This window comes from Apodemus sylvaticus, chromosome 23 (genome assembly GCF_947179515.1).
Source record: "Apodemus sylvaticus chromosome 23, mApoSyl1.1, whole genome shotgun sequence".
In the NCBI taxonomy this organism is placed as follows: Eukaryota; Metazoa; Chordata; class Mammalia; order Rodentia; family Muridae; genus Apodemus; species Apodemus sylvaticus.
Genome location: NC_067494.1, coordinates 34,381,437 through 34,409,027, shown reverse-complemented (window position 1 = coordinate 34,409,027; position 27,591 = coordinate 34,381,437). Strand labels below are relative to the sequence as shown.

The 27,591-nt window shown below is 47.1% G+C and overlaps 1 protein-coding gene across 2 annotated transcripts in view; it reads right to left on the bottom strand.

Annotated features, from left to right (window-relative positions):
* Akap12 (A-kinase anchoring protein 12) overlaps positions 1-27,591 on the bottom strand; it is a 61,587-nt gene that overhangs the window by 21,806 nt on the left and 12,190 nt on the right. The window contains exon 2 of one of the 2 annotated variants that reach the window (XM_052169570.1): positions 22,661-22,775. In XM_052169570.1, coding sequence (XP_052025530.1) covers positions 22,661-22,775 — 115 coding nt within the window. Of the gene's footprint in view, positions 1-3,435; positions 3,629-22,660; positions 22,776-27,591 lie in introns of those variants that run through there. The other variant, XM_052169571.1, reaches the window with a different exon arrangement.

The window sequence follows — 27,591 nt, the reverse complement described above, 5'->3', positions numbered from 1 at the left end:
GAACAGAGGCCAGCGAAGTGCCTCAACTCTTTGGACTACTGTTCTGTCCTCATCACAGACCAGAACCAACCTCGCAGCCCTGATGCCAGCTGTCTGCAGGGTACTACCCCCCCCCACCAATAATTTGCATAGAAACGTGCATCATAAGCTGTCTACAATATGCACAGATGCTTCTTCCTTTTTGTTTTTGTTTGTTTGTTTGCTTTTTGGATTTGTTTTTTTTTTTCGAGACAGGGTTTCTCTGTATAGCCCTGGCTGTCCTGGAACTCACTTTATAGACCAGGCTGGCCTCAAACTCAGAAATCCCCCTGCCTCTACCTCCCAAGTGCTGGGATTACAGGCACGCGCCACCACTGCCCGGTCTTGTTTTGTTTTTCTTTTACTTAAATTTAAATCTCCGGCTGGAGAGATGGCTCAAGGGTTACGATCACTGACCGCTCTTCCAGAGGTCCTGAGTTCAAATCCCAGCAACCACATGGTGGCTCACAACCATCTGTAATGAGATCTGACACCCTCTTCTGGTGTGTCTAAAGACAGCTACAGTGTACTTAGATATAATAATAAAAAATAAACATTTAAAACATTTTTTTAAAATCTCACAGGCTCTTGTCCCCCTTTTAAGAACATCACTGGCTCTTCCCCCCCTCTCCCCAATTTTGTTAAAAAAAGAACACACACTTTGTAGCCCAGGCTAGCCTCAAACCAGAGTTAATCCTTCTGCCTGTTTCCCAAGTGCTGGATTTATAGGACTGAGTCCCCACACTTGTATTCCCCATTTACTTTTAAGATATAAAGAACAAGCGGGGCGGTGGTGGTGCTGGGATCATATCTCGGGCCTTACTCTTAACAGCTGAGCTACCTCTCCAGTTGTGAAAGGTACATTTTCTTAATTCAAAAAGCAGTAGATCCCAGCACCAGGAGGGATCTGTGAATTCAACGCCAGCCTGCCTGATCTACACGTCAAGGTCTAGGCCAGCCAGGGGGATACATAGGGAGAGAGCGAGGGGGGTCGGAGGGCAAGGGAGTGCCCAACACTCCTAAGGACCTGAGTTGCAGAAAACTGGCAAGGAAAATTGTCTTTCTACAACACACAGCAATACAGGCAGACCAGGCAATACAGGCACACGTGTACACACACACACACACACACACACACACACACACACACACACACACACTCTCACACACTCACTCACAAATGCATGCATCCAGGAACACAACCTGGTAATAAATAAGATGCAAGCAGCAGCTCTGGGCTAGCTCAGCTGGGAGAGTGCCCCTGCCCGGAATTCATGAAAGCCCTGGTGGCCATCCCCAGCACTGTACAAACTGGGTGTGGTAGCAGTGTCCTAGGCATAAGCCCAGCATTGGGAAGGACACACAGGAGGACCAGAAATGGAAGGTATGGAAAGGTGACCCCTGGCTACCTAGGGAGTTTGAAGCAGTTTAGGCTAGGTTAGCTCAGGCTATCCCAGTACCACTGTGTATCATGGAAGGGGACACTTTTCGCTATCGTGCTGCAAACAACAATTTTCTAGTTTCTACGCCCAGTTAATGCTAATTGGAAACTAGAATGGACTTGACATGTACTGTGGACAATCTGTCAGATCCTAATTCAGCAGGTATTGTCCAGACCTTGTAAGTCTATGGGAGCTGGAGAGATAGCTCAGGGGGTAAGAGCACTGACTGCTTGCTCTTCCAGAGGTCCTGAGTTCAATTCCCAGCAACCGCATGGTGGCTCACAACCATCTGTAACGAGAGATCTGACATCCTCTTCTGGAGTGTCTGAAGACAGGTACAGTGTCCTTACATATAATAAATAACTCTTTAAAAAAAACAAAAAGATGCCAGAAGAAAGGGAGATCGGGGAGGACCCATTCGATGCATTGTTTATACATCCATGTGGACACCCTGACTCAGGGTCTGGAGAGAGGGCGCTGCAGTCAAGAGAATAGACAACTCTTCCGGAACCTAGAAGCTCAGTTCCCAATATCCAAGCGCCTGTAACTATAGGTTCTAGGGGAATCCAAGATGTCTGGCTTCAGAGGCACCTATACTCACATGCGTATATCCACACACGGACTGACAGACACATACATATGCACACTATTACAAACAAATCTTAAACAAAACACCTAATGGCATGAGAGAAGAATGCTAATCATTTCTTTTCAACTTTTTTTGTTTGTTTGTTTTTTGGATTTTTGGTTTTTTCAAGACAGGGTTTCTCTGTATAGCCCTGGCTGTCCTGGAACTCACTCTGTAGACCAGGCTGGCCTCAAACTCAGAAATCCGCCTGCCTCTGCTTCCCAGAGTGCTGGGATTACAAGTGTGCACCACCACTGCCTGGCTTTCTTTTCAACATTTTTAATTTCTAGGTTTCATAAATTTCTACCCTGGCCAGCGGTAGAAAGATGACTGAAGTTACAGACGGACAGACTGAGAGAGAGCCCTCGCCATAAACAAACTAAACTATAGGAAGTGAGAGATATTTTTAGCTCTGCTAAACTTTTTGAAGTCATTTAAAATTCCACAGGGTGACACGGCTTTGGGGGAACAATCACACAGAGAAAAATACGGAAGCCGTGCAAAGTCTATGCCCCACTTTGAGACAACAGATTTGGCAGCATTGGTCTCAAGTATTGAAATCACAGCCATTTTTATAAATGTAAATTAGCGGAGTGGAGTTTACTTTCTACAGGATTAAAAGGGAAAGCATGCTTAATTAAACATAGTCTCTGAAATAGCCCAGTCTTGGTAGAACTGGCTGAGACTGTCAAATACCAAGTTAGTGGATTTGCAAATGCAGTTTGAAAGCCTGGCTTAGGCTGCCCACTCTCTAGAAGTTGGCATTACATTACAACTCACACAAGTAGATTCCTAGAAAACAAGCATAGCAAAAATAATTTTTTTACTATTTTTTACTAACACTTAAATGGCGTTTCTTGCTGTAGATTTTGTCACTATGGCTTTACTGATACCAACCATATATGTCAGAACTAAACTATTAGTCTGATACACGACTTTCTAATTAACAAGCTCTAGGAAGCTCCAAGCGCTTGCAATTTCTCAGACATAGGAACTTTTAAAATCAGACAGGGGCAGGTTATCCACAGCGAATCTAACACTGATTCAATTCGGCTAGCCGCTGTGGCTCCCACTCAACAGGACAGCCCCCACTTCCCTAAGAGGAAAGGCTATCGTTCCTAACCAGATGCATTGTCCTGTGAGCACTTCCAGGAAGATTTCGGTTTAAATAAAAATAAAACGCACGGTCCATCGGTTCCTGAGGGACTGCGGAATGTTCTCCCAGTGAAAGTGCAGGGAGAGATTATTGAAAAGCCAATACAATTCCAGCCACACATGGCTCACCTCTTGAGACTCTTCTTCTTCCAGAGTCACATCAGCAGGAAGAAAAAGTCACCAAAGTCTTACCTGTGATGGTAATGGTCCCCAGCATGTTTAATAACAGTCTTCAGCCTCCTACAGCAGTAAGTCTCTTTCTCCTCTGTCTCCTCCCTTGCCAACCCAGCAAGGTGTCGATGTGAAGAGAAGGAACGCAGCCCTGTTTACCCCCAGAGCATCAAGGAGCCGCTCCAGCCCAAGAGGTGCAGCAATGTGCGCTGGAGAAGCGCTGCTCCGGCTAATTATAGGACGGCCCCGCCCACGCCCCATGCCCCGCCCATGCCCCAGGCCTCGCCCACAGCCCGACCGCCCACACCTCTGTCCGGACTTGGCTGCACCTCGGGGCAGTCACGTGCCCCATTTTACAGGGCTGCTCTCAGTGCCTGGTCTTTAGCGACCCCGGAGGAAGTTTTTAAGTCTCCTGGTTGAGCCAGACCCCGAGCATCAAAATTGGATCCAAGCAGTGACTTCATCCCTGGCACTTACTCCTGCATCTCAAACTTTTAAAATTATGTAAAGGCAATAACTACACAGATATTAAATTCTCCGATTTTTAACGCCGTGTTCGGTGTCCTTTAGTTGGTTTAAAGGTGGATGAGGTGCATTTCCTTTTTAATATATTTTATATATTGCCAACCGTTTCCTACACAGCGGCCGGCGTAAAGACCCACAACTCTCCTGCGGTCCTGATTCCTAGGCCTTTTGCAAAGGGTCGCCCCAAAGCCAACTATCTTCAACATTTAGCCAAGAAAACTTTTTAAAAAGCAGAAATATCTGACCCTTGGGTCTCTCCTCTTTTCGTGGTAGAAATGAGCTAAACATTTCGTTGAAACTTCCCAAACATCCTCCTGCCTCTAACGTACGAGCCTAGAGCGAATAAAGCAGCTGCATTAAAAAATGCAGGCGGCCTGATATTTCTTTTCCGTTAATCTTGAGATCGTTTCTCTACAAAGACACAATAATAAATGAGCAGGGTCTTCGTTAGGATAGGTCCATTAGGCACCGGCATGTTGGAGCGAACAATCTCTCCCTACTCCAAAATAAGACCTGAAGGCCTTGTTCATGACTACTTAGGGAACTGTAGCGGCGAGATCGGTGCGGGGAAAGAGTTTGCAAACACAAGCGACATTGAGGGTGCGGAATCAAAGAAAGATTTGGTCAGACATTGACTACGATTGTATGGTTGCTGCTTCTTGCCACCAGGGGGCGCGACGCACCACATTCCGACCCAAAAAGAAGAAAGGGCCAAATCCTCCCAGGCAATCAGCGAGACACAGACCCCAGCCAACACCCAACCTGGCTGAGAGTCTAGGCAAGCCAGGCTATGGGTCTTATTCTGATTGGTTAAGATCTGGGAGCAGACATTTGCCCTCAGTAGGTGGGGTTTCAGATAGCCCAGCAATCTCTCTTCCCACCATCTATTCCGGCTGTGAAGATCGTGGATAAGAAGCCCGGAGGTGCAGCATCAGCGGTCCACATTAAACTAGACACTTCCCCAGAGCGCCCCAGGGAACTAAGAAGACAGAATCACTTCCCAGCGCTCAGTTGTGGACAGCACATGGCTGCCGCTCCGCCCCTCTGAGGATTCGGGGTTTACCTGACTGCATCTGCAACACCTTCCCTTCTGAGCCCAAATTCTAATAATAGTGATGTCACTGAGATAGCTAAGGGGAAAATGCACCAGATACAAAATTCTGACACAAAACACTCTTTTTTAAAAGGTCTCAGGCAAGATCTTTGCTTTCATGACACACAGGTAGCAATTCGCTCCTCAAATAAGGCTCAAAGGGAGGCAGCTAAGGCTCGAAGGCGGAGCAATGGATGCCAGGCTAGAGGCCTACTCTCCCTGCACACAGGTCTCTGGGATCGCTCTCTCCCTGTGCAAGGAAGGCCAGGGAGTATATGTCGTGGCTGTCAGCAAGTTCCTCTGGGGACCGCCTTAAAATGGAAAACCATCAATCAGGGCAAACGCAGAAGGAAAGGTCAGACAGAAGGGTCACTACAAACTCAGGCGACCTTCCTTTGCCATCTCCTCCTTTGTACTTGTGTTAAGTGAGTCGTTTTAGAGCCAGGCATCACCACCCAGAGAAAAACGGCAGACTATATGCCCATCACTGGGTGGAAGATGGCGTGGGGATGTTTCTTAAATCTGCAGGATTCGATCGACAAATATTTACCAAGATCATGTTCCAGTTTTGTTGTGCCTGAACCCACGGGAGGGGGGGAGGGGGACAATTAGATACTATGGCCTTAGGACTCTTAGTCGTGAGTGGCAGCCGCCCGGGGGAATGGGGTAGGGGTATAGAGCTGGCCTACAAAAAGAGTGGGGACTCCCCAGTGTTGAACGCAAAGAAGCAACATCCTGGGGATGCCCAGAAAGCACGACGTGGGGACCCATGGGACTCGGGGACTCATGGGTGGGTTCCCTATAGCCACTGTTAACTACTGTTAATGTTCGGAGGCCCAGGACAGCAGGGGAGAGCTAGAGATGCTAACCAGAAATGCTCGTACAGAGATTACACGCAAGAAAGGATTTCTAAGTGCATCTTAAGAGCTTTGTAATAACAGTCTCAGAAGGAACAGGGGCAGCCAGGGATGGAGTGCATGTATGATTCCATCACTGAGGACAGAAGCAGATCGATAGTTCAAGGCTAGTTTCAGCTACATAATGACCTTGAGGCCAACCTCAAAGTCTCCATGAGACGCTGCATGAGCTACATGAGACACTGTCTCAAAAACAAACAAATAGCCGGGCAGTGGTGGCGCACAGCTGTAATCCCAGCACTTTCGGGAGGCAGAGGCAGGTGGATTTCTGAGTTCCCAAGTCAGCCTGGTCTACAGAATAAGTTCCAGGACAGCCAGGGCTATACAGAGAAACCCTGCCTTGAAAAAAAAAACAAATCCAAAAAAAAACCAAACCCAACCCCCCCAAAATAAACCAACCAAAAAAAAAATACCCCAAAAAACCAACCCCCCCAAAACAAAAACAAAACAAAAAACAAACAAATAAATAAAGTAACGGGACAGCAGATATTTGGCTAAAGAACATACACAGAGGTGGGTATAACAGCGCACCTGTAATAGTAGCACTTGGAGGGTAGAGGAAGATCAGGAGTTCAAGGCTACCCTCAGGGTTAGGGAAGCTATTGGACTGTGTTTCAAATAAGCAAAGAAGTGGCGTCTTGGGTGGCTTACAACAACCATAACTCCAGCCCCAGGGGATCTGGTACCCCCTTCTGTACTTGGGAGAAAACCCACACTCACATAATGCACATAGCCACAAATATACACATAACCTGAAAAGAGGGGATTGTTGGGATAGCTGAGCTAAGAGTACTGGCTGCTCTTTGGAAGGACCAAGGTTCAATTCCAGAACCTAGATGGTGACTCACGACCCTCTGCAACTGGAGACCCACCTTTAAACCTCTTCTGGCGATGCAGCCACAGACAGACATTAAGGCAAACACTTACACACATAAAACGAAAGTAAAGAAAATCTCCAAAGAAAAGGTGTTTGATTGGTTGGTTTGGTTTGTTGAGACAGGGTTTCTTGTGTGTAGCCCTGGCTGTCCTGGAACTTGCTCTGTAGACCAGGCTAGCCTTGAACTCAGAGATCCATCTGCCTCTGCCTCCTGAGTGCTGGAAGTAAAAGCACGTTTGGGCAGAAGAAAAGTTCTTTTTTAAATTTTTTTTTAAAAAAAGATCTTTGAGATAAATGTTAATAAACTGATGAAAAGATGTTCAACATCATTATCCATTGTAAATATGCAAATTAAAACCACTTCACAGCCACTGGGGTGCTAATAACCAAATGACAACATCACCATGAAGAAGCTACTGCTGGCAGCAGGGGAAACTGCTGTGCAAGGCGCCTGGGATGTTCCCCAAAGCCTAACACGGCTGCCAGACGACCCAGCATCAAATACACACCCACAAGCCATGAGAACACACAATCAGAGGAGGACCTGGACAGGACGTCAGGCACACAGTTTAAAGTTGTGTCTTTAAAGACAACTTTAGTGTGCCCACCAACGGACACAGGCTTCAACAAGTATAGCAGCTCTGTGTAAGGAAATAGTAGTGATTAAAATGGAGTGTGTAGGGGCTGGAGGGGTGGCTCAGAGCTTAAGAGCACTGACTGCTCTTGCAGAGAGGATCCAGGTTCAGTTCTCACAGCCCATGAGGCTGCGCACAATTGTCAATAACTCTAGTTCCAGAGAACCTGACAGGTGTCCTCTCCAGGCCTCTGAAAATAATCAGGCATGTGCGTGCGCGTGCACACACACACACACACACACACAGACACATACACACAGAGACAGACAGACATACACAGAGAGAAAGAGAGAGACACACACACACACACACACAGAGAGACAGACACACACACAGAGACAGACAGAAACAGAGACAGACACAGACAGACAAAGACACACACACACACATACCACAGGTATATATGCAGGCCAAACACCCATATACAAAGAATAAAACTTAAAAATTTAAAAGTGGTGAAAGTAGCCGGGACTTGCTTTACACCTGTAAATCCCAGGTTTACAGCCCAGAAGGCTGAGAGGCAGGAGGATAGCCATCTTTGAGGCCAGCCTAGGCTACATATCAAATCCTAGCCCAACCAAGACTATCTAACAAGATCAAATCTTAACAACCCCAAACCAAGTCGGGCGGTGGTGGTGCATGCCTGTAATCCCAGCACTTGGGAGGCAGAGGCAGGCGGATCTCTGAGTTCGAGGCCAGTCTGGTCTACAGAGTAAGTTCCAGGACAGCCAGGGCTACACAGAGAAACCCTGTCTTGAAACCCCCCCCCCAAAAAAACCCAACAACAACAAAAACCAAACAAAACAAAACAAAAAACAAAAATAAACAGACAAACAAAAAAACCCCAAACCACAAAAAGCTACGATAAAACAACTTTGTCACGATGTAAAAAAAAATGACACACAGACATAACACACCTAAAGAAAACCAGAGTGAGGGGAGGCGGATCACACGTGGAAAGGAAATGCTTCCCATAGGCCTGCGACTCGCTGAGAGATCTCGTTCTGGGGGCAGTCAGTCCCTGCTAGTATCAGCTGTGGACGTTGTGGTCTAGGGCACACTGCTGCTTGGGAGCAGAGAAAGGTTCCCAAGATCCTTTGGGGTACGGGGATAGTGCCCGGGGGCTGTCATCTTCGGCCGCCTCCATTTATGCAGCACAGCCTTGCACTGGACGATGCACAGAGCAAGGCACCACCGACAACTGCAGGATGACTACACACTGACCTTTCCACTGCTTTGGTGCCTTCCTGTTTGTCTGTTCTGAATAGTGTCTTGAATATCCCAGGCTGGCCTTGAATTCCTCATTTTCCCATCTCTGTCTCCTAAGTGCTGGAATTAACACACATGCACAACTCTATCTGGCCGTTTGTGTGTTTCTGTTTGTTTTGAGATAGGGTCTTACTGTACATAGCCCAGGTTAGCCTCCAGTCTCGGCTTTCCTGATTTGACTTCCCCAGCGCTGGAATTACAGAAATGTGAGTCTCCATGCCTGATCTTAACAGTAAACTTTAAATCACTCCTGAGTTACTCGCAATACCCAATAGAACACAAATCGTTCCAGGGTTAACAGTAGCCGTTCTGTATTACCTAGCAATAATAGCAGGAGAAAATGTCTGCATGTTTAGAGAGTATTCCAGCCTAGCACAGGTGTAAGGACACGCATGCACGCACACACATGCACACACACACACGTACACACGCATGCATACACACACACACGCGCACACACATGCGCGAGCGCGCGCGCGCACACACACACACACGCATGTATGCATGCACACACACATACACATACACACACACACACACACACACACACACACACACAGATTGATTCAAGGTTAGTTGATCCTATGGTTGACTGATTAGGTGTGGAATCTGCAGCTCCAGAGGATGTACTATGTATAACCAATATTAGACTGGGTCTCTCTGTATAGCCCTGACTGTCCTGGAACTTGCTCTGTAGACCAGGCTGGCTTAGAACTCAGGGATCTGCGGGTCTCTACTTCTCGAGTGCAAGGACTAAAGGCTATACTGAATATCTGAAAGGATACTGACAAAACTATCGGCAGGATAGCTGGTTCTACTGAGCTCTGGGCATTCAGGTCTCTGCCCTATGCAGTGAGAGCACTAGCTAATTGAATTTTATGGTCCAGATGCATTGGCTATGTTAACACAGATATGGTTATTTAAGTTTTTAAAATCCAAATAAATAATCTGAAAAGCATGAAATTTTAAAACACTTCAAAAGCACGGAGGAAAATGAAGAGTAAAAACCCAATCTGGGGGCTGGAGAGATGGCTCAGCCTTTAAGGGCATTGTCTGCTCTTCCAAAGGTCCTGAGTTCAAATCCCAGCAACCACATGGTGGCTCACAACCATCTGTAATGAGGTCTGATGCCCTCTTCTGGAGTGTCTGAAGACAGCTACAGTGTTCTTATATATAATAAGTAAATAAAACTTAAAAAAAAAAAAACAATCTGAAGGCGGGCTGGAGGACAGGCCAGCGGTCGAGAGTGCCTGCGGCTCCCTCAGAGGATCTAAGCTTCCTTGCCAGCTCCCTCAGGCAGCTAACAGAACACCTGAGCTCACAGATCTGCCTGTCTCTGCCTCCCGAATGCTGGGATTAAAGGTGCGAGCCAAGCCCACAAGTTATTCAGAGTGAAACCAGAAAATGAATGGTATATATATATATATTGGTTTTTCGAGACAGGGTTTCTCTGTGTAGCCCTGGCTGTCCTGGAACTCACTCTGTAGACCAGGCTGGCCTTGAACTCAGAAATCCACCTGCCTCTGCCTCCCACAAGTGCTGAGATTACAGGCGTGTACCACCACTGTCCGGCTGAATGGTATATTTTTGATGGAATCCTAAATGCTGTGTAGCATGTGTGTCTTTAGAAAGTGTTTGTTTACTATGATACTGTGTTTTGTATGGGTTTGTGTGTGTGTGTGCACCTACCTGTGTGTGAGCACACCTGTGTGTGTGTGTATATATGTTTATGTGTGTGCACCTACCTGTGTGTGTGTGTGTGTAGGTCAGAGGCGAGTGTCTGCTGTCTATACTGCTCTCCACCATATTTCTGAGACAGGGCCTCTCGGTGACCTAGGATTCTGTCCTTTCAGCTAGACTGTCTGGCTAGCAAGACCTCAGGATCTGTCTGTCTCTACCCTCCCAGTGCTGGGAGTATAGACAAAGCTTTTATGTCGGGGCTGGAGATCCCAACTGTGTTTTTCATGCTTGCATGCAGAGCGAACACTTGACTCACTGATTCTCCGTGACAGCGGGATCTATGTTACCAAGAGTGTGGGCCCCAAACCCCACACATAAGCAGCCTCAAACCTTCCAGAACATATATATGTATGCTTAGGCTTCAGGGAGTGGCACTATTTGAGAAGGATTAGGGGGTGTGGCTTTTCTGGAGTGGGCGTGGCCTTGTCAGAGGAAGTATGACAGTAGGAGTGGGCTTGGTAGTTTCAAAAGCACACATCCTGCCCAGTCTCCTCTTTGCCCTCCCTCCCTCCCTTTCTCTCTCTCTCTCTCCCCCCTCCTAGATCAGGATGTAACTAACTATAAGCTACTGCTCCAGCACCAGGAGGACCACCATGGTCCCTCCATGCCCCTGCCATGCCGATAAAGGACTAATGCTCTGAACCTGTAAGCGAGTCCCCAGCTAGATGGTTTCTTTTATAAGAGTTGCGTGGGTCACGCCGTCTCTGCACAGCAACAGAGCAGGACTGAGACAAGTGGGGAACGATCGGCCCCCAGGTGAGCTGCCTGCATGTCTAGCTGACAGCTTATCAAGTGGAAATGGATCCTGGAGATTCTTTTCTGTGAGCTTCAGGAGGCTGAGGCCTCCAGGAAGCACACGAGGGATTAGGGTCTGGATAACAGCAGGATGACAACAGCACATCCATCATACTGACCCTGATGGAATCCCAATGTGTCTGAACACAGTGAGCGGAAATTAACCCGGCGAGGGGAACGCTCAGAGCCAGGATTTGCCCGTCGCGATGAAACGATACACTTCTTTAAAAGTTTCGTTCACTGACTATCTCAGTCGCCCGGGCAACCACACAACGCACCACAAACCTGGCACCCAGCTCCCAGACAGCCAGGGCTCATTTCTCTCTTCTCTGAAGGCCCGAGGTCTGGAGTTAGCATTCGATCATGGCAAGGACCTGGTGAGAGGCTTCACTGAGGCTGGAGACGCTTGATTGACTTTTGGGATATGTTGTTTGTGCTTGTACTGGGGGCTCGTGCACGCTAGCCAAGAGTTCTGAAAAGTCACCTTTAGGAGCTGGCAAGATGGCTTTCAGAAGGTAAAGGAACTCACTGCTAAATCTGATGACTTTACCTAGATTCTTGTACCCCACTTGGTGGAGAGAGCCGACTGCTGTAAATTGCCACACACACACACACACACAGAAGGGGTGTGAGAGAGAGAGGCTAAGTGTAATAATAACAGGGTTTTTTTTTAATTGCCAGATCTGGGGCTGGAAAGATGGCTCAGCAGTTAAGAGCACTAGCTACTCTTGTAGAGGACCCGGGTTCGGTTCTCAGCACCTACATGCTATACAGACATGCAGGCAAAACATCCACACACCTAAAATAAAGTTTAAAAAAATGTAATTTAAAACACAGGGTCTCTCACTGGCCTAGAACAAGCAGAGTAGACCGGCTGGCCACCAAACCCTAGGGACCCTCTTACCTTGGCTTCTCCTGCATCAGGATTATAAGCACGCTCTAAACCACACTTGGCTTTTTAAATATAGGTTCTGGGAGACTGTACTGAAGTCCACCGGCATGTTTACCATCTGAACTACCTCCCCAGTACATTTGTTTGTTTAGTTTTAAAATAGTGTCTTGGTTAGGGTTTTGCAGCTGCACACAGACACTATGACCAAGGCAACTCTTATCAGGACAACATTTAACCAGGGCTGGCTTACAGGTTCAGAGGTTCAGTCCATTATCATCAAGGTGGGAACCTGGCAGCATCCAGGCAGGCGTGGTGCAGGAGGAGCTGAGAGTTCTACATCTTCATCTGCAGGCCAACCAGAGAAGACTGACTTCCAGGCAACTAGGATGAGGATCTTAAAGCCCACACCTACAATGGCACACCCACTCCAACAAGGCCACACCTCCTAATGGTGCCACTCCCTGGGCCAAGCATATTCAAACCACTACAGATAGGGTGGAGGTGTAACCCAGGTTAGTGCGGAACGGGACCTTGAACTGTTGTTCCCAAGTTTACCTCTCAAGTGCTGTGGGTTGCAGGCACGCAGGCACGCAGCCCCACGCCTGGCTTTATTCTTCCGTTTTTAGAGAGAGTGAGAAATAAACTTAAAACCGAGAACTCGTAATAGTGAAATCCAGTTACTTTTGGCGGGCTTCCATGAGGCACATTCCTCTTGGAAATACACGTAAGTCCTGGCGATTTTCTCTTTTAATGCCAGGCAGCTTCTTTTCCCGGGAGATATTAGGAAAGATGAAAGCGGGGCATGACTGATGTTTGCAAATACTTAGAGGGCTGCCCCTAAAGGGAGGTGAGCTTGCTCTGCAGGCACAGAAGTCAGCCCCCGGAAACAGGCAGAGTCTCAGGCCTCCTTTTAAGGAAAACATACTCCCCAGAAGAAGCAGCTATAGCATGCAGGGTCCTGACACAACAGCCCTGTAACTCTCTCCTACTCAGTCTTCTTGGTCCCAAACTTGACTTTCCAATCCAACAATCACCGGATGCGAAGCTAACTGCCCTTCTGTCTACCTGGTACCTCATTGGATAGAGCACCCCTTCTTCCGCTCCACCCCCATTTTTAGAGACAAGGTCTCACAAAGTGTGACTTGGCCCTGAATGGGCAAATGTGGTTAAGGGTGACCTTGAACTTCTGACCCCCCCTTTTCACTCTCTCCTGTGTCACCGTACCCCAGTTTACTGTAGTTTTAGGGAGAGAGCCCAGGGCTTCTGCATGCTAGCTAAGCACTGCAGGTGAGTCACAGCCCTAGGCTCTGAAGGGAAAGGGCCTTAAAATAGCCAATAGCTCTACCTAGAGTCCAAGGCTAGCTTGGGCTATAGAACAAGTTCAAGTGCGAGTTCAAGGCTAGCATGGGCAACTCGGGGAGTCTTTAAAAATAAAATAAAATATAAAATAAAAAAAGCCTAAACAAACAAAGGGTTTAAAAATGAGGTCACTTAAGGCGGGCTCTAACCCAAATCATCTGGTGACCTCATGAGATGAAATCTGGACAATTAAAGACATCCAGGGATGTAGAAAGGAAAGACGGTGCAGGGATAGCAAGAACGCAATCATCTACAAGCCAAGGAGAGGCCTCAGGAGTTGTTGAAAACGCTCAGACTAGGAGCATGATAAATGTCTGTCTCTACATCATCTGCTCTAGAGTTTCGTTCACGCACGGAGAGGGGATGACCGCATGAGGGAATGACTGCACGCTTGGCGCTTTTCTAAACGTGACACACCTAAGTTAAGATACATCAAAGCTGCAAGTCAAGACAGCTCAGCCAAAACAAAACAAAAAACAAAAAACAAAACCAAAAAAAAAAAAAACCCCACTTGCTCTCAAGCCTAATGACCTAAGTTCCCTCAGACTCACATGGTGGAAAAGAATATCAACTGAAGTGAGTTCTATATGAGCACACACACACACACACACAAGAACAAGATGTAATTTAAAAAATTTAAAGATGTCTTAAAGCAGCCATGCACAGTGCTACCTGCCTTTAATCCAGCGCTCACCTGAATAATGAACGTACTCTATTATACAGACATTCAAATAGCAGTAACAATCTGACAAAAACTCAAAAGTATAGGCACAAATGGGGGGAAATTGTTTGTTTGTTTGTTTGTTTTTGAGACGGTTAGCCTGAACCTCACTGTGTACACCAAGAGAGCCTCCAAGGAAAAACAACTTCAAGTTGTCCTGTGTCGACTGTCTGTTTCCCTGTGTTTCTGTGTGTGTGTGCGCATGTGGAGGACAACCATGGAGAGTCGGTTCCCTCCCTCAACTTCTCTGTCAGCTCCAGGGAATCAAACTCAGGGCGCCGGGCTTGTGCGACAACAGCGTTTACTTGCTCAACCGCCTTGCTCGCCCAGAGCAAGTTCTAAGCCAGGAGAACACACTTCCTCTGCCTGACTGCTGAGCACACCCCCCAGGGTGGTGTTCTGGGAGGGTACCACAGGCCTTTAGGAGTAGGACTGGGAGGACCTCAAGTTATGGGGGCGGGGGGGGAGGGGGAGGCGCGTACTCCCATACTCCCTGAATGGATTATAGGACGAGCCCCTCCTGTTCCTTTTGCTTCTCAGCAGCAGATGAACGTCCCATTCCTTCTCATGCTTTGGTCCTAGCTAGTTGGCACACCCACGTACCTGAGACCCAAAGCAGTGAATGCCCCAGTCTTAGACTGAAGTCCATAAAACAGGAAGCCAAAATGATTTCCCCCCTCTTGGTCAGTTTTAACTTCCTTGGGTATTTCTTCACTGTGGCAGAAAGTCACTCAGACACTCGATGTACTGACCCCTGTGCCACCCTCACAAAAAATGTGAGTCTTAACGGAGCGGTGAGCAGAACTGTATAAGACCGTAGCAATCTACAGTTGACACTTCTAGAGCTAGCTAGCTGACAGGAAGCAAAGGCTTTGGTCAACAATCATTTCCATCCACCTTTCTTTCTCAGTCCCATCCTTCCAGGAACTCGGCATAGCTAACACACTAGAGATCCACACAATACCTTGTGGGGACATTCGTTTATAAAGCCATTAACCTTGTTCTTCACACCCAGATGCCTCTGAGGCAAGATAGTATTGAATAAAATGTCCCCTCATGAACCTTTTATCCAACTAAGATTAAAACTTCAAATCCAGAAAATGACTTTTAGTATCAGATTAAGAAAAACCGCTGAGATCATTTATAAATAGGCATAATGATATTTAAAGCACCTGGCCAAGAAGGCTCAGGTGTCTGCATGAGCTAATCCTCTGTGGTTATAAGGCCCAAAGGAGTAATATCGATGAGTCAGGTTTCAAGGGATGCTCATTTTACAGATAGAAATTGACTCCACAGATATAGGGGGATACATCCAAATGAAGGTCGTCTGCATGCGCATGTGTGTGTGTGTGTGTGTGTGTGTGTGTGTGTGTGTGTGTGTGTGTGTGAGCATAATTAAGAGAAAGAAGCAGAGTACAGTGTTAGGCACCTGTGATCTCAACACTTGGGAAGCTGAGGCAGGAGGATTGCCTGGGCTATCTCAACACAAGCAGGAGTGAACCTAAATGAATTCCCAGGATGACGCACCTGCGGACTTTCCCCTGAGTTCAAGGTTTAGTTCATGTTAGTGCTCTACAGTTTTCAAAACATTCACAAGTCGGGACTGAGCTTGAGAAAATGCCACATGACATTATTGTATCTGAAACAGAAAGCGTGTGCTCTGGGTGGGGGGGGGCTCCTGCATCTGCAGAACGTTTCTGGAAATCCTTGTTCGCTCGTGGTTAGGTCAGGATGGTATTGCACAGATGTCAGCCAGCAGTAAACACCTGCGGGCCAGCTGCACACTCTGAAAGGGAGCTAGCTTTGTTACCACCCATGCAACAAAAGGGAGCATGGCCAAAACTCACAAAACCGGGGCACTCGCAGGCATGGGGCATGCACCTGTAAGACCAGCATTGCCAGGAAGAGACAGGAAGACTACTGACCGTGAGTTCGAGGCCATCCCGGGCTATATAGGGAGCCGCTAACAAAAAAATAGAGCAACATCCAGATTGACATATGGAACCACAGGGCCAGAGCTGCCATGAACTCCCTTCCCCGGGTCCACATCCCTGGCTCTCTTCTCTGTCAAGAGGAGGTAAGAGGGAGACATCAGATGCCAGATGTAACTGGCACCAAGGAAAACAGAGGCAGAATGGAGGATAATAATGGGGTGGCGGGCAGGTATTCCTAAAAATATACGAGATTATGTCACACGTTCAAACAGAAAAGGAGGCCTAAATCCTAAACTATTTCTTCTGAGTAGGGAAACCACCTTTAGCAGAAAAGCAAATGCGCGCGTGCGTGAGTGTGTGTGTGTGTGTGTGTGTGTGTATGTGTGTCTTTGTTTACAAGGGCAGGCCTTAGCGTACCTACTCTCCAGATCAGGTTACTATGCAACTCAAACAAGGAAGAAGGATTGCTTTTGATTCTAGAGTAGATTATCCGTAAGGGAACAGACTCACAGGGAGGACAGTAAGTATTCAGGCCACCTTTGGTCTTCCCATACCCAAATGGTACTTATCATTAGGAATGGGAAAGCTCAGATTCAATAAAACGAGGGTCAGTAAAAGCACCATTAGCAAAATGTACTCTCCCCAATGCAGCAAATTCAGCCGCTAAATAGTTGAGTCCCCCACTCACGCTCATGCCTGAGGGATAGCATCGAGGTGCAGCGCAGCAAAGCGGGTTCCCGTGAGACTGACAACTAGCCACTCTAGACACCTCTGCTTTAACCAGTGTCCCCAGGGATGGGGGAGGGGCGGCCATGCTCAGCCAGTGTCACAGGGACTCACTGCCTGCCTACAGGCAGCCTCTTTACTGCTCGCTGACAAGGAGACACTCGCTGGTTCACCCGTGGGTGAGCCCCAGAGGAACAAGGACCAGCCACAAAGCAGGGAAGGACAAATGCTACTGCAGGTGTAAATTCCCTCCGCTCTGGGTGTGCAAACGGAGTAAGACCTAGGTGAAGAAAATACCTGAAAACAAGGACGGAGCACCACCGCTCTCTGCTCACACAGATGTGACCGGAAAGATAGAAATGTCGAGTTTTGCTACATAGACTCTACAATCCACAGAGACACCCAGAAATCCCCGTTTTGGGAAGGAAACAGCCAAACATATCCAGACCTGAGACAGTGCTGAATTACTCGTCTGAGGTTCTCTAGACATTTTGTTTAGCAATGGGTATACTATTATACCATACCATACCATACCATACCATACCATACTATTCTATAGTAGCATCCACAGGAATTGTCCTTATCTGTTTAGGGGACAGTAGGAAAAGATGCTCAGAGAGAAAGCCAAGCGGATTTAATAAAAAGATAAACTGACAAATCACCGGAAGAGAATGCAGAGACTGACTCTGGAATGGAAAGAAAATTGCAGTGATTTTTTTTTTTGTCATTGTACATAAACGTTTGCATTCATTCCTAAACACGTATGGCCTAAAGTTGTCCCTGGGGCTGGCAATGTGTCTCAGTGGGTAGGTAAAAGGGTTCACCATGCGAGCCCAAGGGGCTAAGATCCTCCTCTGGAAGCCATGGTGGCCATCGGTAACCCCAGCAGCATTCCTAAAGATGTGATGAGAGGCAGAGGCAGGGGAGCCTGGCGGATGCAGTGCAGAAGCAAAAACAAGAGATGCTGCCTCGAAACAAGATGGTAAGAAATGGCCGGGCAGTGGTGGCGCACGCCTATAATCCCAGCACTTGGGAAGCAGAGGCAGGCGGATTTCTGAGTTCAAGGCCAGCCTGGTCTACAGAGTGAGTTCCAGGACAGCCAGGGCTACACAGAGAAACCCTGTCTTGAAAAACCAAATAAATAAATAAATAAATAAATAAATAAATTAAATAAATAAATAAATAAAGAAGGTAAGAGCTGACTCAAAAAATTGTCTTCCAACCCCTATGCACATGCCCCACTCATACACGCACACAAGTAAATATTTAAAACTTTGCTCTGAGATTACACAGTCGCAGAACTGTTTCCCCACATATATAACCTATTTTTCAGTTTACTTCAGCCACTTAAAAAAAAGTTTCTAAGCTGGGGAGGAGGGAGTGAGGGCAGAAAGTAACCATGGGGAGAAAAGATTCTAATATTCTTGAATTATTTTTATTTCTTAATCACAGAAAAGGCAAACAAGTCATAGTGGGAAAAATTTCACTTCTGTCTATCTAAAAAGTCAGCGGCTTCTTGAGTTGTTAAGTCGGCAGCAGCTGGAATTACCTAGGAGACAAGCCTCCAGGCTTCCCTATGAGATTTTTCTAGGCTAGGTTAGCCTAACTTCGGCCTTGTCTAGGAAGGATTTTCCTCAGCAGGGAAAATGAGATGCAAGGCCCATCCTAAAAGTGGCCGCCATTCCCTGGGCTTGTGTCCTAGTCTGCACTAAAAGAAGAAGCTGACTGAACCTCGTGTTCATGGCTCTTGCTTCCTGACAGCAGATGCTATGTGAACAGCCGTGTCAAGCTCACACAGCCTGTCTGCTGGGGGGGGGGGGGGGGGAAGGACTGGACTTTGAACTATGAGCCACAGTAAACCCCGTCTTAAACTGCTCTTCTCAGAGTAATTTAGCACAACAGTGACATAAAATATAGAAAATTGGTATCAGAAGTACCCTGGGACTTACTATGTAGCCCAGGCTGGCCCTGAACTTTGAAGCAATCCTTCTAAATCCGGCCTCCCAAATTCTGGCATTAGAGGCAGGTATAAATTACGTGACCCACATGTCATTTCTCTTCTGCTTTTTGGTGGTGCTGGGAGTCAATTCCAGAACCCCAAGCATACTGTACAAATATTCTGTCCCATGGCCTCATAAATAGCATTTTAAAGGAATTATGAGCACATACATACAATTATTCCTAAAGGCATCTAACAGGTCAGTGAGATGCCTCAGGGATAAAGGCACCTGTCATGCGGCCTGATGTTTAATCACTAGAACTCCTAAGGCAGAACCAACTCCCACAAGTTGTTTTCTGACTTCTACAAACACACACACACACACACATACACACATCCCACAGGCTTAATACTAATATCAAAAGAAAAGCATGAAGAAAACGCTGTTGAAGAATTTAATGTGAGGATTCCATCTGCATTAATTAACACTGCCAAGCTGTGAATTATGATGGTCAGGCAGATAAGACAAAGATAAAAGGACAGGCCTCTAGAAGAAGTGTCTCATAGTGGCTGTCTTAGTCAGGGTATCTAAACCTGCACAAAACCATGAGCAAGAAGCAAATTGGGGAGGAAAGGGTTACACTTCCACACTGCTGTTCATCACCAAAGGAAGTCAGAACTGGAACTTAAGCAGGTCAGGAAGCAGGAGCCGATGCAGAGGCCATGGAGGGATGTTTCTTACTGGCTTGCTTCCCCTGGCTTGCTCAGCCTGCTCTCTTATAGAGCCCAAGACTACCAGCCCAGGGATGGCGCCACCCACAAGGGGCCCTCCCCTCTTGATCACTAATTGAGAAAATGCCCCACAGCTGGATCTCATGGAGGCACTTCCCCAACTGAAGCTCCTTTCTCTGTGATAACTCCAGCCTGTGTCAAGTTGACACACAAAACCAGCCAGTACAATGACCTCTACAGTCCTCTCAGACGATGGTTACCCTTCCCAGAAGTTGGGTTTTTCTCAGGGTCTTCTGAAGGACAGAGTCTGTTTCTCTTCACTCTCCCAGCACCCGGCATTTGATGCGCGCCCAGACTTCTTAGGCCAGCCACAGCTAACCACCTGGGCCTGCTCAGGGAAGTCATGCAGTGCAGTCACAGGTGGGGACAGACTGGCTTTTCACAGAAGCTGGTGTATAGCCATGTGCTGACATGTCTGAGGAACCACATCTGGGGGAAAGAGGACAGCAGGCAACAAGCCTCCGGGAGACAAGTCACAGACTACATGGATACCACGCTCTCCGGGGTCTCATGGGATGTGTGCCTGGCCCTGATCGCAAACATGTAGCCTACACATCAGCTCCACCACATACGGGGATCACTCACGGACTTGCAATTCTGCACAGGGAGTAATGATCGCGCTGCTGAACCTGACGACTTGAAGTCCATCACTGGGTTTCATACAATAGAAGGTGAGAACTGACTTGTGTGTGCACTCTGCTTTTCACATATTCACTGTGGTATGCACTTGCACACACACACACACACACATACACACACACACACAAATTAAAAATAAGAGGAGTCAGGGTGGGTGGCAAGATGGTGCCTCTCACCAAACCTGATAACCTGGGTTCAATCCCTAAAACAAACTTGGTAGAAAGAGATTCAATTCCTGCAAGGTGTCCCCTGACCTCTACACGCACACTCAGACTTCTGCACACTCAAGAATAAGTGAGGATGTGAGTACGTATCCACACTAACCCACAACAAAGAAAAATAGATTAAAAAAAAAAACAAAAAAACAACAAAACCGAAACAGGGCTGAAGAGATAGATGGCTCAGCACTGACTGCTCTTCTGAAGGTCCTGAGTTCAAATCCCAGTGTAGCTGTCTTCAGACACCCCATATGAGGACATCAGATATCATTACGGATGGTTGTGAGCCACCAGGCAGTTGCTGGGATTTGTGCCACGGGGGCATGCGTGTGTCCTCTCAGTGCTAGAGAGGCAGATCCCCATAGATGGCCGCTTAGCCAGCCAAGTCTTTTTGAAAAGCTTCGGCCACTGAGAGATTCTGTCTCAAAAAAGCAAAGTAGATGACTCCTGAGTAATGAGTCTTCAGCGGCTTGTCCTCTGGCTTACACACACACACACACACACACACACACACACACACGCGCGCGCGCACGCACGCACCTGTCCACACACAAACTCACACACACAGGCGCCCCATCCACTGTCTGGCTCAGCTCAGAAACGAACTGGAGGGGACAAAGGATTGGCCTTGGGAATTTAATTTGGGTCCACGCCAGCTGTCTGGCGGGTATGATTTGAAAGGCTCATACTCAGTCAGGGAAATACTTCATCTGTGAGACCATGTATGCATTTCTAACTTTATATGGTGCCTGTGGTGATATAGAAAGATCAGTTCTTCCCACCAACTTCAAAGGAGCTCCCGGCTTGACGCAGCACTGTGGGGGGATAAGAGGGGAGAAACGGGTCCCATGTGTTCATAGGATCTTATCTAGTGAGGCAATGCCCAGCCCTTTCATCTGTGCCTTATTTATATTGCATAGAGGAGCCTAGTTATTACACTGAATATACCTTTTAAAAACTACTTGTATGTATGTATATCTGTATGTGTATATGTATATGTATGTATGTATTATTTATTTATGTTTCGAGTGTGTGTATGTATGTATATATGTATATCTGTATGTGTGTGTGTGTGTGTGTATGTATGTATATCTATATGGGTATGTTTATGTATTTGTTTTTCAAGTGTGTGTGTGTGTGTGTGTGTGTGTGTGTGTGTGTGTGTAGGGCAGAGGACAACTTTCAGGACTCACTTCTTTCCTTCTATCATGCAGGTCCTGGGAATTGAACTCAGACTGGAAGCTTTAGTGGCAATCGCCTGTACCCGCTGAGTATCAATGGCTCCTCTATATCTTGAATTGAATGGTAAATGACCCCAGCACTACTGCCCCATGAATGAACATGGAAGCAACACTTTAGCTAAAGATGCACCAGCCCGGGCTGGAGAGACGGCTCAGCGGTTAAGAGTGCTCTTTGGAGGTCCTGAGTTCAAATCCCAGCAGCCACATGGTGGCTCACAACCATCTATAATAAGATTGGATGCCCACTTCTGGTGTGTCTGAAGACAGCTACAATGTACTCACATATAAGAAAGAAAGAAAGAAGGAAAGAAGGAAAGAAAGAAAGAAAGAAAGAAAGAAAGAAAGAAAGAAAGAAAGAAAGAAAGAAAGAAAGAAAGAAAGAAAGAAAGAAGGGAGGGAGGGAGGGAGGGAGGGAGGGAGGGAGGGAGGGAGGGAGGGAGGGAGGAAGAGATGCACCAGCCCATTGCTCTTTCTTTGTCACTGTTTTCAAGAGCTAGATGCCTCAAGATCTAGATGTGATTTCCCTGATCACAGCTCAGGGAAAGAGATATATACATACCAGAAAAATCTTGTGTGTATACATATCACTTTCATTTTTAGTTTGGCCAGATATTGTACCCTCACTTTTATAAAGCAAGCACTTTAGTCTTTCTAATGAGAACTCACACCTGACATCATCACACAAGAATGAGGGACAATGACTTTTTTAAAAAAAAATTTTTTTTTCAAGAGAAGAACGTTGAAGAAATAGAGCATGACGCCACCACCCTCCCCAGGACAGACAGGGGCCACCCACAGTGCATGTTAAACATCTCCTTTTGAGACCAGCTGATGACAGTATGTGACAACCGGGTCTCGGTTCACTGCAAGTGCAGGCTGCCCTCCAGCTCCCAATGTCCTGCCAAAGCCAGCCCGGCCTTCGAGGACAGCTTACCATCTTCAACAATGGCTTCTTCCTCTTGCCTGTCCTGGTTTTCCTCTTGGACGTGGACATCTTCTCGTTCAGCTACGCCATTGACAGTAGACAGCTGACCGTTCTTCTGTGGGAGCTGGGGGGCGGAGAAAGACAAAGCCATGTAACCATGAGGTCAGTCCCAAACTCCCCAGTGCAGGCTAAAAGCAAGGCCTTGACTTCCGGTGCATGAAGTATGAAATGGAGAAATACAGAAGAGGGAGGTTCCGTGACGAAGAAGGTGAGAATTCTAGAAGATCCAGTGACCGTATAGAATACCTGATGCTCTGTCACCAAAAGTCGACCCTTGCCTGTGAAGTGTGGGCACAAGTCTGTGCATTCATCCCTCTGTCCATTAGCTACTTAAGGCCCTGTGTCAGAAACTGAAGCATTTGGTGAGTCTCAGCATGCTGAGTTTACAAACTAGCATGGAAGCCAAAACTTATCTTGTCCCTTCCATTTCATTCTTGTGATGTTAGGGATGCAGGGCATTGATGCGCTAGGGAAGAAATCTATCATCTCTGGCCCTAGAAGAGTGTGTGTGTGTGTGTGTGTGTGTGTGTGTGTGTGTATTACTATAAAATAGAATCTCAATGACTCTGGTTTTTTAAAGCTCACACCCACACTCTTGGATGTATTCCTTCAGCATCTCTCTTTCTACTAACAGTTATTCCTAAATCTGTTAAAAATGCCTTTTAGTACGGCCCAACCCTCGGGCTGGAAAGTTGGCTCCGTGGAACACACAGCAGCACTTGTTGCCAAGTCCAATGGCCTGAGTTCGATCTGTGGTAGAAGGAGACTCAATCCCCACAAGTTGTCCTTTGACCTCCATATGTGCACCACAGCACTCATGCACATACATGTACCAGCACACACAAATAAATGTTAAAATGTAAAAGAAGGAAGGGCTGGAGCTGGGGAGGTGGTTACAGAGAACCAATGTTTGCTTCCCAGCAACCACATGGGGGACTCACAGCCATCCAGAAGCCCAGTCCCAGGGGTCTGGTGTCCTGTTCTAGGATGGTACAAATTTAAAACTAATCAAATAAATAAAACCACATTTCTTTGGGACTACATACAGATTAGGAAAAATAACTGAGCTTTATAAATAGTAAGGTGTCTTTAAGTTAGAGCAGATGTTCAAATCTATGTATATTTATATATGTGTGTGCGCCATATACATGCAGTGCCCAAGGACAGAAGAGGATATCAGATCCCCTGGAACTGGAGGCACAGATGGGAGCTGGGAATCAAACCTGGGTCCTCTGGAAGACCAGCCAGTGCATGCTCTTAACATCTCTCCATCCTTCAAACCAGGTGATTAAATGCATAATTGCTAAGTGACAGCTATAAAAAGTGCTGTGAAGCAATTGTGCAGAGCAAGTGATAGCAAGATAGATAGCCCCAGGCTGTGCTCGGGGTGTCCAGGGCTTTATCTAGGAGGTAGAGCTGAGGGTTCTCCTAGAAAGGGCCGGGTGAGAACAACAGGGGACACAGGGAGAGAGGTGGTCGATCCGTAAAGAACTTGCTTTCTAACCTAAGACCTGAATTTGTTTGCCTCCCCAGACCCTATGTGTGGTGTGGTGACACGCGTCTGTAATCCCAGAGACAAATAGGAATCTCCATTTCCTAGCTCGACATCTCGAGATCATTGGAGCTCATGGGCCAGCTAGCCTGGGCCACTCGGTGACATTGTAGGACGATGAGAGACCCTACCTCACTCAGAAGGTGAAAGGTCACTGAGGACTGGAACAGGGGGATGTCCTCTGACCTCCACATAAGTGCTGTGCACATGTGCACATGCACACACTGAAAAGAGGGAAGGGCCAGTCACAAACCCAGCTAACCCCATGCTGTCACTACTCATGGGACAATGGTTAGCTCCAGACCAGGAGGTCCTGCTCATTCTAGAAATTCTGTGGCCTTTAGACACAGTGCACCGATTTCACCGTGGCATTCTCTATTCCCGGCAAAGTCCTCCCCCTCCCCCCCACTAGTATTTCCTCTGAGGTATCACCACACACTGACACTGCAGACGGAGCGGTCAGCTTCAAAATGCCCATGCTGAGTCCAGTTATTAGACAAGATGCTTGGATTACAGTTCCGCTTCAAGGGTTCACTTACCAAAATATGAAAGATGGGAATTTTAAATGAAACATAAAGTTAAAAGGAGAGGTGGCGTCTCCACAGGCTCATCAGCAAAAAAACGTCAGCACATTTTAAACTAGATAGCAACGGAGCTGGACACACACACACACACACACACACACACACAGACCAGTCCATGGAGGGTAGGTTTGCTAGGGTATACATCTTCCCCAAATGATCTCCAGGTTAGTAAGTTCTTGCACTAAACCCAGAAATCACCTATTTAGCTAAACCAGCTACCCAGTTGGCTCTGGGGGGAGGAAACAGCTTGTCTCTTCTGCCCACAGGTACTTAATAAACCCACTTTTCATGCTATAAACGATAGGTTAATTGTAAACTGTAAACAAACAACTGTTCCAATCTTTCTTCTTTCTCCTCCTCCTTTAACTGGTTGGTTGGTTTTTGAAAAGGGTCTCATTATGTAGCCCTGGCTGGCCTGGAATGCTCTGTGTAGACCAGGCTGGCCTTAAATTCAAGACATCCATCTACCCACCCAAGTTCTAGGATTAAAGAAATAGACCACTATGCCTACTGCATTCATTTGTGTATTATCATGTGCCTTAACCTTGTCTCAAAATCATGCGCATGTGCATGGGTATATATGTATGAGCGTAGGTGCCTTCAGGTCCCTGAGGCTCCGAATCCCCTGAAGCTGGCAGCCCCCTCCATGGGTGCTTGGAGCCAAACTTGGCTCCTTTGCAAAGGCAGTGCATTCATTCTCTTAGCCACTCAACCACCCCTCCAAAACCAGCGTTTGCTTTTTTTTCCCCTCCCAACCACAAAACTGGAGCGTATGCACCGATTCCCCATACTGAGAAGAACTTCTCACTAACTCATATCAATCATCTTTAGTCAGTATCTCCTTTCCCTGGGACTCTCACAGGACCACTGAAGACAGGATTTACCCTCAGCTCCCTCAAGGCAGGATGAGGAGGGGTTGAATGAACCCAAATGAGGTTCACTGGTGTCCGGTTCCGGGAGAAAGGTAATTTTGAAATTCAAGGTTTTCAGTCCAGAAAGAGGGCGATCCAGCTATTTTTCTCTCTGGAGTTCTCTCACTTAGCTTTACCCACACATCTTGGACTTAAGTATTAGGGATACATTTATTCCTTTTGAGACAAAAATTGGAATAGAAAGACACAGCCCTCACCCCATAAGCACAATGAGTACCAGAAACCCAATCTTCCCACTGGATTTGCGATTCAAAAAGTGAAGACGCCTCCTCCGACCAAATCAAAACCCTAAGTGTTTGGAGCTCATATCCTCTGGGTGGGTCAGCCAGAGTTTATCCCAGTAAAGTGTTACCATATTACAACAAAGCAACACTAAAATAATCAAACCTCCCAAATGTTTCCAGCAACAGCCTCGCCTTCCTCTAGGAACATCCAGGGATATTCGAGGCAGTTGTAAGATGTCTGAGAGTGAGGACCAGGCATCTCCTCTTCCCTTCCTGCGTTACATAACTGTCTAGAGCTTGCCCTGAGTTCTCTGTGCGGGCTATCAAGCCCTTTAATGAATTTCTTAAACAACGAACAAAATCCATGAGGTCCGGCCATCTCTCAGGATGCTGAGGGCGGAGGAGAGGCTGCTGGAGGAGCCGCCTCCTCTGCAGGAGCCATCTTAGAGTCTTCCTGAACAGTCTACACAGCTGCGGATGACCCAGCATCTGTCACAGGGGGCAGCTCCAACTCTTGTAACTTGCCCTACCTATAATACCAGAAATCATGTGTACAAATAATCAGAATGAGAAGGTGGGGGGGGGGGAAGGAGGAAGAGAAGGAGGGAGGGAGGGAGAGAGGGAGGGAGGGAGGACACACACCTTTAATCCCAACACTCAGAAAGCAAAGGCGAAGGATCTCTGATTTAGAAGCCGGCTGATCTACAGAGTGAACTACAGAGTGAGTTAAAGGTCAGCCAGAGCTACCCAAGAGAGAGACACTTTGTCTCCGAGGAAAAGATTATGTCAACCATTATACTTGAGTCTGGAGTGCCCCTATCTTTGTTCTTTGGCATGTTAATGCCCTCAAGCCATCCATCACAATGCCAACCAAGGCTAGAATACAGGTCCACAGGCACAGCACTTACCTATGGGTCACACCAATGTTTGATCACCAACAACACACGCACCTCTAGAATACCACCTGGCACATGTTAAGATGCTAATAAGTCAACTGTGAAATCCTTGTTACGCCCTGTGTTGTCAACAAACGGGGTCTCCTGACAATTACTTGTCAAGTGTACGTTCTCTGAAGGGGACACTCGGGGAACTTCTGCATGTGTCTGTCGCTCATGCTCTGGACCCAAGGGGGAGAAACCATGGTCTCTTTCTTTCTAAGCTTTTGTTGGTCTGAGAAAGAAGGGAGCAAGGAAGAGCCAGAGAGGTGGATGCCAAGGAGGAGAATGGCCCGAAGTGTTTTTCTATCGCCTTGATGTTGGGGGAGGGGGACATATGACATATCTGTTTCTCTGAGAAAATATCATGACCAAAATCAACTTGAGGAAGAAGAGTTTATTTTGTGGTTCCACATGGTTCCACGCAGCAGGAGCGGAGCTAAGGGTTCCCATCTTTTACCTCAGGTATTAAGAGAAAGACCTCTGGAAGTAGAGTCAGGCTGCCTACTCTAGAGCCTCTTCTAGAGTAGGTTGCACTTCTTCCTGCAAGGCCACACCTCCTAAATCTACCCCCCCCCCCAACAACTGGAGACCAAGCTCCAGCCAATGGGAGACATTTCCCATTCAAACCACCACAGGGGATTTTCAATCAG